General features: G+C 44.3%; 1 protein-coding gene across 4 annotated transcripts in view; it reads left to right on the plus strand.

Moving 5' to 3' along the window:
* The window catches only part of LOC142587318 (RNA pseudouridylate synthase domain-containing protein 1-like), a 115707-nt gene that overhangs the window by 77420 nt on the left and 24002 nt on the right, over positions 1–14285 (plus strand). Inside the window, exon 4 of one of the 4 annotated variants that reach the window (XM_075698216.1) lies at positions 13530–13881. The exons of the other annotated variants lie outside the window; for them this stretch is intronic. Coding sequence (XP_075554331.1) covers positions 13530–13853 — 324 coding nt within the window. The 3' untranslated portion in view covers positions 13854–13881. Of the gene's footprint in view, positions 1–13529; positions 13882–14285 lie in introns of those variants that run through there. 4 annotated transcript variants of the gene reach the window in all.

Below are 14285 nucleotides of genomic sequence, written 5' to 3' on the forward strand. Positions count from 1 at the left end.
CTGCTTATGAGGTTGTAACAATGCAAGACAGCAAACTGGCCATATTGCGATCTCTCAGCTGAGTTTCATTTTTGCACCTCTCACTAATATTTCATGCACATTGCGTTGAGTGTTCTTTCTCGATGATGCCACTTTTGAGCACGATGACAGTACTTTGCTAAGCGATGACAGTACTTTTCTGAGCGGCACCATTGTGTCGACACTAGTTATTCATCGGACTCGTAGGCGAATTCCGTCTCATACTCTGGGTCATCGTCCGACGGGCACCTGAAGTGCATCGCATTTTATTCGTCATCATCGTCCAGTGGCTCTGGGGGCTGCGTCTCAGCGCCCCCTACGACCCAAGAGGCAGAGCGAGTAGCTGCATTTCACCGTGCTCACTCCCCACCCGCTAAGTCTTACTTGCTCTGCCATCTAGTGAATTGCCCGCCATGTAGAGCCCAATCACATGTATTCCATGCAGAGCCCAACCATATGTGCCACAAGGTATTCATCACTGTCGCCTTTTGCAACAGTGGGGCAATGCAACGGTGGTGCGTGGTTAGCGCTCTCGGCTACAGAGCAGTATTAGTGGTGCGGGGCAGTGGATCGAATTCTCACCGTGGCCACTTTTTTTAGATAGATGAAGATGACGTAACTTGTGCGCTGTTTTTCTGCCACGGCTTTCTGATGACAGCGGGGTTGCACAATGAGCCAAGTAATGATCTTGCATTATATGCTAAGCTGTCTGATTCTGTTTTTTCTGTTGTCATATTTTTGGCAGTTCCAGCATTCATGTGCTTTTAGTTTTGGTTATCTGCTCTGTTGTAACTGTGCACACTCTGTTTACTTTGCTATTGTCTGGTAAGGTCTTTTGGGATACATCAAGCTCCTTGTTCTATTTTTCCACATATACCGCATCCTTAATTACAAAACACTAGAAAGAAAAAGATTTTGTTAGGTTAGTTATAGCGAGCTTGATGAGTTAATGATTTTAGTTAGCTTAGTTTCTTTACCTATGTTATGTGACAAAATAATTTTTTTAGGCACTTAGAGTGTGTTTTCAGCTAAATCATTTAATATAGCATAGATTAGGCATTGGAGATGCTGAAACAAATGATTTCCGAAAATCTATTTTTTTTCACAATTTTCAATTTTTTATGACCTGCATCCCCCTTTAGCTTAATAATTAAATTAATTAGCCTAGTTTTTAGTTGGGTAATTATTTCAGTTAGTGTTAGTACAGTGGACTCTTTGAATGGAACCTCAAGGCAGCAGGGGAATTGATTTGTTTTATCAGGATTTCATTTACTGAGAGACAAAGCTGAATGCAATTACATGAATATAAAACCAACCATTCATGAAGATGGTGTTCCATTTAAGAAGCAGTTCTGCTTAAGCTATTTCCGTTCATTGAGATTCCACTGTATGGTTGAGTTTTTATTATTTTAGTTAGGTTCAGTATTAGCTTAGTTGGTTATCTTAGTTTGTTATTAGTTAGGGAACTAGTTTAGTTAATACTAAGGTTAGTCTTTTAATTAGTATAGTTAGCTTAGGTAGTTATTAGATTACCTAGCAAGATAAGTGCCCTTGCAACTGGACTGACACGCAGGTACACAACAAATGTTAGGCATTGCTGCTATCATGAATCATGACATGAAGACAGATGTACAGTGCGAAAACTGAAATGCAAGCAGATAAAAAGAGCAACACAGGCGTTCGATGCATAGTTACATAAAAGTATGTTATTCAATCGCTTTGTAGCGAGTTTGCAACAATGACGTAGCCCTAAGTGTACTTTTTGATTCTGAATAAGGCCTCTGTTACAAATGGGCAGGTGAACCTGAAAATGGCATAAAGTGTTGTGGTTGTTTACAAATTGTTCGCATTAAATTTTTTTAGCACTTTACAAAAAGAGGGCGGCGATTTACACTTTGTGCCGACAATCTTCACATGCCCATAATGGCAGCCAACCCTTTTGCAATAATCGGCGTACGCACAGAACACCTGTGGCATCCGTGCAGCGTCTGCTTCGGTGCCCTTCTACTCGTGCATCACCTCGGTGCATGCACTGCAGGCACTGTACGAAATGCCCTTGTAGCCTTATGCGGGAGTTTTGTGACCAGAAAAGAAGTGTCGGCGAACTGTGGTTCTATTATTGAAGGTATACCTACATCCATGGGTTCGTCTTAGCTTTGAGGATGATGGTACCTTCAGTAATGAAGACAAACTGACAGGAGAGTCTCTGCCCTGAGTTGCAGCACATTCAGGCCACTGCTGTAGCAGTGAACTTGCCATTGGGAACTTTTCCACCTGCCTACATGCAGGAGTATTCAATAGTATGATTGCCTTAAAAGCTCGAGGCAGAAGACAATGCAAGAAAAATTGACAGGGCAAGCACTGTCGCTGAGGCTTAGGGAGCACCACAGCTCTCTCAAGGGGGTGCCTTGTTCGCACCCTACTCTTCACTCCCATGAATGGAGATGCAAAGCACTCCTGTCGCGCACCTTAGTGCATTCAAACACCGATACAGATCAACTCAGAAAATAGTTGAGGCCTTCTACATAAAAAAAGTGGCCCCACGTGTTTTAGTCACTCATCAATAACCTTATGAATCAGCGAACTGGAATTCCACAGAAAGAGTCTGTAGTATCAACTTGACATTTTTCATGCCTTTGTTGCTGATGCATGAGCTGTGGCATGTTTTTCTCACACATAATGGATCTTTTTGTTTGTTTGTTTTTCTTAGGGTGCAGGGGTATGATAGATAATGTTTAGATGCTTGGTATTCTCAGAGCACACATATTAATGCAATAGCGTTAATGGTCCTATGTCACAGAAAATCTGGTGTCAGCGTAGGCGCTGGCGTCCGTGGCCGGGAAAATCATCCCGAACCACACATTCTGTACGGCATTCAATTTGTAGTTCTGTCACTAAAATTTTTGATACCATGTCTTACGTTCTTTACAAAGTTATTTATCAGAGGTTTGAGAATGGCAGCCCATAGAAATATGCCATAAAACAATACACCGACAGTCCGTGCCTTTTATGTTACATCTTCTCAGACTGAAATGTCAAAAGTGTGAAACAATAACAAAAGTTTGGTCCAAGCAAGAGGCCGCATTTCTGCCAGAAAGTTCACCTTCATGTATAGTTTTCGCCGCCATCATTTCATGGTAAACATTGTGGTTATGTATAAGCTGCAGTGGCCTGCCAGCATGAGAAGCAGCCAGGAATGTTTGAATGCTATCATGTTTCACTCCTAAAGGCGGAAGCTTAAGCGTCCTCGAAAATGTATTGTTACACGAAGGAAGAAGCGTACGTCTGTTCACAGATGGCTTTTAATGGTGGAGCCAACATTCGTAGCACCGCCAAAAATCTAAACAATTCTTCGTCGTCTCCAAGGCCACCATCAGTGTCCTCTTCTTCCCACATTACAGACTGTGCCATCACCCCCGGCAGAAAAAAGCACCTTATTGGTGTGGCTCATTGGACCGAGAAAGATACGGTTTAAAGCGGCTGACGTGGATGATGTCAGAGAGAAGTGAAGGCTTGGTAGCATCCATTGGAAGACACTTCATATGTGACAGGGGTCACTTGGCAGAGGACAGAGTAAGGGCCGCAGTATTGCGAGCAGAGTTTTTCCGAAAGACCAGCATGCCGAGTTGGAGACCAAACTATCACAAGAGCACCTGGTTAGTTTTCTACATCGTGATGGCACTGATCTAACGGCACTTCTGGCCTGTCCGTGAAGCAGAAAGACGAATGCGAGCAATCTGGCCTGCTTAGGTCGCTGTGGCTATGACATCCTGAGTGTACTCTGTTGGCCAGTTGAGTGTGGTGGAAAGGAGAGTCTGAAAAGGCAAAGTCGGCTCACGGCCGAATAGGAGATAGAAGGGTGAGTAGCCAGCTGTGTCTTGGCGTGAGGAATTGTAAGTGAACGTGACAAATGATGGAGCAGTGTCCCAGTCGTGATGATCGGAGGAAACATACATTGCTAGCATGTCAGTTAATGTGCGGTTCAGGCGTTCGGTAAGACCGTTAGTTTGGGGATGGTAAGCGGTAGTAAGCTTGTGTTTAGTAGCGCATGATCGAAGTCATCGATGAATTTGGCGAAAAAGTTTCTACCGTGATCGGTGAGAAGTTGACCAGGTGCACCGTGGTGTAAGATAACGTTGTGAAGCAAGAAGTCAGTGATTTCTGTAGCGCAACTGGTCGGTAGGGCTCTAGTAATGGCATAGCGGGTTGTATAGCCTGTAGCAACGGCAATCAACCTATTTTCGTCATTTGATATAGGGAGTGGTCCGGGAAGATCACCGCCAACGCGCAAAAAAGGGTCGATCGGTATATTGAAAGGCTGCGGCAGGCCAGCAGGATACAGAGCTGGTCTTTTCCGGCGTTGACACGACTCAGACAGGGCAACATAGCACCCGACGGAGCGGTTGAGACTGGGCCAGAAAAATGTCACTGAATTCGGTCATAGGTCCGAAAGATGCCAAGGTGTCCAGCGGTGGGAACGTGGTGCAGTTGCTCTAGTACAGTCTGTCGAAGGTAAGACGAAATGACGGTTAGGAGCTTGGGCCTGTCAGGGTGCATGTTGTGGCAATACAGGGTGTCATTCTGTAGCACGAACATGTGAAGGAATGGGTCAGATGGATCAGAGAGCAGGTGTTCAATAAGCTACCGTAACGATTCATTGCGTCGCTGTTCAGCACCTATGTCTTTCAAGGCGGAGAGCGAAAGAACGCAGATCGGGGTGACATTTCATTTCATTTATTGAAGCCTTAAAGGCCCGGAGGCAAGCAAATGTAAATAAGGCGGAAGCAAACAAAGTATAAGGAACTCTTCATCATGCAGAAGAAGGAAGGAAAGGAGGAAGAAAAGATAGACGAAGAATAGAAAAGGAAACAACGCACAGGAAGGAACCGAGCAAGCAGCACTATCATCGAAATCACTGTCTAAAATATACATACTATGCTTGAGAATGAATTGCTAACAATTAATTACTTAACAGGGGTCAAGTAGCAAGCGCATCTTTAACAAAACATTCTAGGTGAGGTAGATTGTTAGTTTCTCACGGAAAGCTGTGTGGTCGGCGGAAGAAATAATACAGTTGGGAAGAGTGTTCCGCAGCGCTTAAAACGACAGAAAGCTAAGCTGTTAAGGATTCATTATGCAAAAAAGAAGTGAGGCCTGCAGAAAGGACACAAGAGTAGAAAAGTGGACAACACGAACGCCAACTATCAACTGAAGGGAGCACTGAGGCGAAAAAAGAAAGAAGACACAAAACTCATCTGCGCATGCTCAGGAATGGTAACACCACTTGTCAGTCGAGTACATGTGCCGGTCTACGTGAGAGATAACTGTTAAGGCACTTAATCTCTTCCTTATGTAAGGTAATCGAAGGCTGACTCACGCACGCACTTCCACCTTTATACATATGCCATGCCTCTACCATAAGACGCATATCTTCATTCCTATGCCTGTACAATATCGCGCATTCATCTAACTCTAGCATGCAGTTACAATCTTGGCATTGCAGGGAAAGGTTAGAGGGCGATGCACCGGTTAACGACCTTTTATACTCCATTAGCCTTTGATTGATTCACTGCCCCATTTTCCCTACGTACAACTGGCCACAGCTAAGGGGAATTTTATAAACCACACCCATACGACAGTCAGTAAACCTGTTGTTCTTATTGTTCTTCACTGGACAAATATCTGTTCTTTTTTTGCCTTTTACCTGCTCCTTTTTCCTCTGCACGGCAGTGCATATCTTACCTAGCTTATTGGGAGCAGTGAAAGCAACATTAACATCATATCTACTTGCAACTTTTTTAAGCCTGTGCGACACTGAATGAATGTACGGAATAGCCACTACTCCTTTTTTGCTATTACTGCTTTCTGTAATCACGTCCGTCCCCCTCAAAACCAACTTCTTTAGGCGCTCAGCCACATTGGCCACTGCTACACTAGGATGACCTGCGCATTAAAACTGGCGCTCATTTTGTGCATGCAGGATCTGGTGAGAAGACTTCAGGCACGACACGGCAATTCCGTTTTTTACTACTTAGGAATGATTGGATGGAAAGTTTAGCAACGGCTTCGAAGATCTTGGGGAGTACTGCCAACAAACGTGAATGTGGGGTGATGGCGAGCGGCTAGTCGCAGTAACTTGACCGTTGTCAGGTGCGTCTTCAACCTCAGTGGAAAGTGCAGGCGGGCGAGGATTCAGTGTGTAGCGGCGTTAGGCGGAAAGATTGATCATGAGTTGACTGGCCAGGAACTTCAGCAGTGGCGAGAGATGTGGCCTATATGTCGCAGATGACTGCGTTATTTATTGCAAAATAACTCACCACACTGATTCTGATAAACTTCAAGACATATTACAAGCATATCCCACTGGTGCGATAAGTGGTTCATACGACTAAACATTAATAAAGGTAAAACAGTGCATGTATTGCAGCACACAAACAACACTGACAACATACGTACTTACTTCACAATGCTTTTCTTGAATCAGTCAACTCGTAAAGATATCTAGGCATTCATATTTCACGTAACTTATCATGGCATACGCATATCGAACATGTCACAAATAATGCTAACTGGGTTCTTGGACACTCGCGTCAAAACTTCTCTGATGTGCCTCTGCTGATAAAGCTAACCCTCTACAAAACATTAGTACGGCCAAAGCTAGAATATACTTCCACGGTATGGGTCCATATCAAATCACAGATAAACACCCTGGAATCCATGCAAAATCACGCAGCACGTTTGATCTTATCTAACTATTCCCGTTATGCCAGCATTACTTCCATGAAAAACACACTTACTTTACCGGACCTTTCATTGCGCCGTAAATGTTTCAGACTGTGCCTTTTCCACAAAATATATCACCATAACCCACTAAAGGATCATCTTATTGCTCGCCTTTCATACATCTCATTCCACTCCGATCACGTTTAAAGTTGGTGTTCCATTTTTTAGAACCAAAATTTGTCATGAGCCTTTTATTACCAAGACCAGTGCCGACTGGAACGACCTTCCTTTCTCCATCGCTGCCATTTCTGACATTGACAAATTCAAGAATACTGTATTTTCGGCTGCTTTTTAAAACCTGTTATTGTATAAGTTTGTACTTCTTTTTTGTGCATACCACTCCTTTCTATAATGCCTTCGGGCCGGGAAAGTATTCGAAATAAATAAATAAATAAATAAATAAATAAATAAATAAATAAATAAATAAATGGATAAATAAGTAAATAAATATGTCCACAATAAAAGCAAATGGGTCTATCGTCATGTGTGCGCCGTTCGGCTGGGTTGCAATAGCTCGGGTAGGGGTCGTATTGGCTCCGGTGAATAGGGGCAGAGGCAGCAGACGAAGCGAAGTCAGGATTGTTGGCGGAGCAGATGTACGGAAGAGCCGCATTATTAACAGTGCCAAAAAACACACGGACAATGAAGATCGCAGGACCAGTGCTGTAATGGGTGCACATGAGCATGTCCATCAAAACCTTCTGTTTTTCGTTGTCTCCAAGGCCACCATCAGTGTCTTTTTCCCACATTACAGACTGACAATATTTATAATTTCGCTCGTTTTTATGTTTATGTGATGGCACTTAAAAAAGGGCTTTTTGTTGAAAATAAGGTTTAGTTCGAAGTAATAACACTTGTGCTGTTTCTCTTGCGTTGTCACCTGCTTGTGTTTTAAGGCTACCATGCACATATACAAATATGCGCACAAGGTTGTCACCCGTAAAACTGCCCACAAGGACTGCACGGTGGATCTATAAAAAGCTGCTGCAGCTTTGCAAACTCACTTCCGCTATTTAAGAAAGGTGTAGGATTCGGCTTGTTGGTAATAAAACATGCTTTTAAGTTTGAATAACCGCGCAAGGACAGTAGAGGGGACAGAAAAGAGAACAGAGCGCTCCGTTCTGTCCCCTCTGCTGTCCTTGCGCGGTTATTCAGACTTTAAAGCATCCGGTAAACTCTGATCTATTGAACTCAAAGCTCACATCAGTTGGTTGGCGTTTGTGTAATGGGTTGCTTGATGGTAACACGTTGATGAATTCAAGTGGCCTAGTTGAAACATTGGCTCCAGTGACATCCCTCGTTCAATCACTGTGGATTACTCATGGCAGGAAACGCAAACTGACTGCACTTGAGAAGAGCGGACTAGGCCAGCGCAGATATTCTTCGGAGAGAAGGCTAATTATATGATTAGCAAAGTGATAATCTACAGCAGAGAGAGAGAAACTTTATTAACGCGATAGCTTTAAGGAGCCCGTGTTGCAGAAAATCGGGCGCAAGTGTCCGGTGTCGGTGTCAGACAGACGTGGCTTCGACAAAAATATTTTTGAACCACCTGTACGCAGGACTTCCTTGTGACGCAAGAAATTTACTGAACTAATTGAAATTATCAAGGTAAAATGCGTGGAAAAATTGTAAACTACGACTTGCACGCACCTACAGACGTGAGTTTTATGATTGTAATTCGACTATACAAGAAAACATAATTCTGCTACGCGAAAACTGAAAGAAAGCCCTTTTCCAGCATTTCTACCATTCACAGAGCGGTCGCGGTGTCCTCCATTTGCGCGTGCTGGCGCGAGAGTGTCTTGGGGGCCATGGAGCAGTGCGCCCGGTTTCTTGCAATGCCTCCAGCTGGTGCTCGCCTCTGTTGCATCGTGGCCCACGCAAGAGGCCACATTTCTACCACAAAGCCCACCTTTGTGCATACTGTTCGCGGCCAGTGTTTCCTGGTAAATATTGCGGTCACATACGCTCCAGTTGCCGGGAAGCGTGAGAAGCAGTCAGGGATCTTTGAATGCGATCGCGTTCAAATCTTAAAGGCGAAGCTTAAGCATCTTCCAAATTTTTTTCGACAGCTCCTAGTCTGATTTATCAGAATCTGTAGCAGAGGTTCCCAAGCTTTCTGGCATTGGAGAACCCTACATGCCTTTCTAGAGTTTCGCGGAACGTCCCCTACCCAGCTTATTTTTCTCACCGATGTACTTATTCAGCAATGAAGTAGCACAGCTGCAATGGTTTTTCTTGCGAAGACTTCTAAAGTGTGGGTGATGTGGTTTTAATGGTAAAATTCAAACTGCAATGTAAAAATTCACCAAAGGTGGGGTGGGGTTGGACTTGTTTTGTTGCTTGTGGAATCTTCATATGCTGTTCGCGAAAACCAATTTGGGAACTCATGACCTACAGAAAACAGCAAAGAAGCAACAAACGTAAAATAATGGGCAGTTTCATCCCAGAGGTGGAACATTGAAAGGGATAGCATTGTGATGAATCTTCTAGGACAGTGCTAAAAGTAGTAGTATGTGGGGTGACATGTTGGCTCAACGCAGAGAACGAAGCAAGTACTGCTATGCAGCAGAAACTTGTGCCCTGGCAGCTAACACGTGTCTCGCAGGCTGGCAGAATGAGCATTGCCAGAGGCATTGCAAGCGTCGCACCTCAATGGCGCACGAGAGAGACCAAAGGAAAACCATGGCCATTTTTTGCTGGAAGTTTATAGTCCATTCTCCACAGGTCAGTTATGTTGTGCACTTGGCTGCTTAGTAGGAACTTGTGTTTGTGCACAGGACACTCATGCCAGCAGAGAGAGGCTGCACTACCCTGGCTCCACTGCAGAGCCTATTGAGTGGAGCGTGATAGTGAATACTGTTCACTTTATTTATTTATTTATTTATTTCACAATAACCCTAAAGGCCCTCTAGGGAGGGTATTACATAGGGTAAATGTTACATAGGAGAGGTGAACAGTGCGTAATGTAAATACAATGGAAAAACAAAACTTGGAAAAGATTAATTACAGTGCATCAACGTACAAACACAAAAAATAATGATAGTTATCAGTACAGGAACTCTAAATGGTTTGTACAAAATGTGACACTGTCGTGGAAGCTTGGTTAACGGCGCATTAACAAACAAAAAAAGAAAAAATAAATATGTTTACAAATCAGAGTCAGACGTGATATATTAGGTATTCATGGTACTGCGTAGAGCGTCAGTAAATTTTAAGGCATTTCTTTCGGTGACAATGTGCGATGGCAGATTATTCCATTCTTTCGAGGTGCGAGGTATGAATGACTTACCAAATGCGAGGGAATGACACATTATGCATTGAACTTTGCAAGAATGATCCCGACGCGGAAAAATGACTGAGGGTTTACGTATGAACTCGTTATGAAGGGATACGTGATAGTAGAGCTTATGGAATAGTGTTAAACGAGATATATTACGGCGAAGTGACAAGGCTTCAAGTTCGGCGTGATTTTTTAATGCTGTTATACTTGTTTCTCGTGAATAATCTGAAAAGATGAAGCGTACAGCACGGTTCTGCAGGGCTTCTAAGTCAGTTATTAGGTATGCTTGATGGGGATCCCATATGGCTGATGCGTACTCTATTTTAGGGCGTATTAGTGTTGTGTATGCCAATTTGCGTAAGTGTACGGGAGCTTGTTTGAGGTTATGTTTAAGGAAACCAAGCGAACGGTTTGCAGAAGCAAGGATATGGTTAATGTGATTATTCCACGTCAAGTTAGGGGTTAAGTGTACGCCAAGATATTTGTAGCTGGAAACTTGTTCAACAAGGCTGTTGTTTAAAATGTAAGATGTTGATGTTCGGGGCGCCTGATTAGTAAAAGACATGAATTTAGTTTTACTAAGATTTAGAGGCATTAGCCAAGTTGAACACCATACGTTTATTGCGTTTAGGTCAGATTGAAGAATGTCGTGATCATAGTTAGAGTGAATATTACGATATATGACGCAATCATCAGCAAAAAGTCTGATATTGGATTTGATGCCGTCTGGTAGATCATTAATATAAATTAGAAAAAGTAGGGGCCCAAGCACACTTCCCTGTGGTACACCAGATGTTACGGGGACTAGAGATGAGTTGTGATTGTTAACCGATGTAAATTGCATTCTGTTAGAAAGGAAGTCTTTTATCCATGTTACAACAGTAGAGTCAATGTTCAGCTGTGTAAGTTTGTGAATAAGTCGACGATGAGGGACACGGTCGAATGCTTTTGAATAATCTAGGAATACGGCATCTACTTGAATTCCGGTGTCTATTGATGAATCTATGTCGTGAATAAAACCAGCGAGCTGAGTGTCACATGAATAGCCTCTGCGAAAACCGTGCTGTTGCTTAGTCTCATTGTTTTAGTAGCCAAATGTAGTGATGTCGCTCGCATCTCTGGAGACCCTCAAACACACTAGATGTTGGTAGCGCATACAACCTCAATACCGTGACAGCACAATGGTGGCGACGCCATTGGTATGAACGAGCTTCGAGTTTCAGTAGCGTTGACTTTTGTTAAAGGGCCCCTGATACGGTTCAGACTAATATTATATTTATGTAGGGTACAGCTACAGTAAATCATTTTAAGTAAATCAATATTAAGACAACTACGGAGTTACCTACAAGTTACCCTCTTCCACAGCCATGCATTTTCTCCTCAACTCGTTCGCCGGCTAAGCTCTGCCTTCACTGGTTCTGCATGTGTGATGGGACATTGTGTTGTCTACTTTGCACTGTCTTGGAGCCAGAGCTTGAAGCCTCTCCACCAGCCACCTGGCAGTTGATCCCAAGCGAGAGCTATAGAAGCAGCGTGCGTTACGCGCCCTCAGTTGCAGCGCCGGGTGTGTCCAGTACTCCGGTAACCAAAGGGGAGCTGAGCATTTCGACGAATGGGTGGAAGTGTGAACTAAAGCCCCTCCATACTACTATTGCTGTGATGAAGGACTTTAGTGAGCTGAGTGTTTCGACGAATGGGTGGAAGCGTAAACTAAAGCCCCTCCATACTACTATTGCTGTGAAGGACCTTTTGCGTAGACACACGGGAGTGACCTGATCGGTTTAAAGTTTCTGGAGCTTTAGGTCGGTCTGCACGGTCCAGCCATCTGGTGGGGCAGAGCTTAACCAGCCAAACAAAGAGCTGATACTCCTCTCACCGAGTGTAACACATTTTAAGTATTTAGAAAAAATGTGTTCACGATTACGGCCCTGCCAAAAATTTACACCAGCAGCAAAGTAGAATACACTTCAGTACTGCTACATTAGTTCTGTATTTGGTCGCACTCTGCACCATCGGGTGGCTGCATTGTGCAGACCATTCACGTTTGCGTCTCTGTTCATCTCGTGAAACGCCCAGGCCCAGTCTGCTTGCGCTTGCGTTTACCCGAATGCCGGACATGTGAAACACTATTGCGGTAGTAGTCCTCCGGTGTAAAGTGACGGCCGCAAACACACCAATCCTGGCATCGATCGGATACCGACAGTCCAGTGCGCTGCAGCCACTCCGCTTGTCTGCTGCTTTGCAGAGGCAGACAATGTCACAGCTTGACATATTGCCAGTCGCTATGTTTGCAGCCTTTAATGTAACAAGGGCGAACCATCGTGCTCACAAAAAAAAAAAAATATCGAGACCAACACTGAGTGTGGAGTTCTCGTCAGCACAGAGCACGTTGTAACTAAGGCACACGGCACTTCCTGTGTGCCGGAAGTTTTGAGTGTAGTGATAAATTGTGCTTGTGCATTCTCTTTCTGGTACTGTTTTTATAGAAACAAATTAACTAACTTTCTAACTTTATTTTGAATAATATTTGTTTGCCATAAAGTTTAAAAACTTATCAATATGCGCCCTGGGCAGTCATTCAGATAGCTCCCCCTACTGGCGTCACCTGGTCAGGAGCGGCTGAAAACTCAGCTGAGTGGCGTGCTGCAATCGGTAGCGATGTATATCTTTAGATTATAATAAATTGCAGGCTTTACGTGGTGCACCTAGATGTGTCAATTAATGATCAGAAGGACCTACCCTAATCACTTGATACGTTTGTACAAAATCATCAAAATTGTTTAAAGGTCCCTTTAATTCAATCCTGAAGGGACTGACGAAACTGATCGAAGTAACCAGTGGGTCGAATTAAACTAGATGGAGATAAAAAAGTCGCAGTTTCACCTGAAAGGCGAAGCATCGGTTGCGATAGAAAATTAGTGGACAACTGTACGAGTTAAGGATATTAGTTTTATTGACCGTCTCAACTTGTAAACTTAGGCGTACTAAATTAACAAGCATGGTGTCAGTGCAAGCATGAACACATCTCACTCTATGACTTCGAGAACTCGTCAAATCGCTGGAGCGAAGAAGCGCAGCAGCAGCAGCGAGGGAATTGACCTGCTTGCTGCCTCTAGCATTAACGCGAACTGAGCCACAAAAAGAGCAAATTTACTCAGGGTTGGGTAAATACCATAATCAGGCATTGTGAGCTACCATTATTGCTTAAAAGATCTTCCTAGGGCAGGCCTGAAATAGACGTTTTTACAGGACATTATGCGTGTTCAACACATTCACTCTCTGCAGCTTTTCTGCAATACAGCTATGTCATACGGCAAGGCATACAGACCTCGTGTACGCGGTTATCGGCTCAATTTATTGGGGGAGGGAGAGGGAGGATTGGATTGTGTAAATACCGCAACCAGGCATAGTGAGCTACCCTTATTGCTTAAAATTCTCCTAGGTACTACTGAGACAGCTTCAGACCGGATCGTTACCGAGCCAGGGACTGATGCATCGCATGTACCCCGAGACATATCCCACCCATAAGTGCAGAGTCTGCCGGAGGGAGACGGCAGATTACACGCACATCTTGTGGGACTATGTTAAAACTCCAGAAGAAGCAAAATCAAGAACGATCCCACCATGGCTCGAGGCATCCGCGAAGAGCTGTGACCAATACGAACAGCTCTGGGCCGTCCAGCAGGTCCTCGGGGCGCTCGTAATGTGGGGACCCAGCGAGCACTGCGACTTCGTAGGTGACACAGGCCCTCATTGGGGCACGTGAGCGCCCAACTGCTGGCACAAATAAAGTTGGCTTCAATCCAATCCAATCCTAGAGCAGGCCTGAAATAGACGTTTTTGACGGGAGATTATGTGCGTTCGCATTCACCGTCGCCTAAGCTCTGCCGTAACAGACGACGCCACTAAAGGGGTTGCTGTCGGGGTCAATGTAGGGGTCAGGCGCGTGCATGCTGAGGGGTGAAGTTCAAATTATCCGTCAAAGGCCAATTTCAGGATCGAAATAATGGAAGTTTGGGCCCATAGAAATGCACGGGTGCCGGCTGGGACCTTCGGACGGTAGCGAATTAAAAGAAAGAAATCGATATAACCGGAGCCAAATTACAGAAGTCACGACCCGCCCCGGATTCGTGAACGAGGAGGGTGCTCGACGCTTCCTCCGTCAGAGTGACTCTCCGCAGCGTGGTGGTGATGAACG

This window comes from Dermacentor variabilis, chromosome 7, assembly GCF_050947875.1.
Source record: "Dermacentor variabilis isolate Ectoservices chromosome 7, ASM5094787v1, whole genome shotgun sequence".
NCBI classification, from domain to species: Eukaryota; Metazoa; Arthropoda; class Arachnida; order Ixodida; family Ixodidae; genus Dermacentor; species Dermacentor variabilis.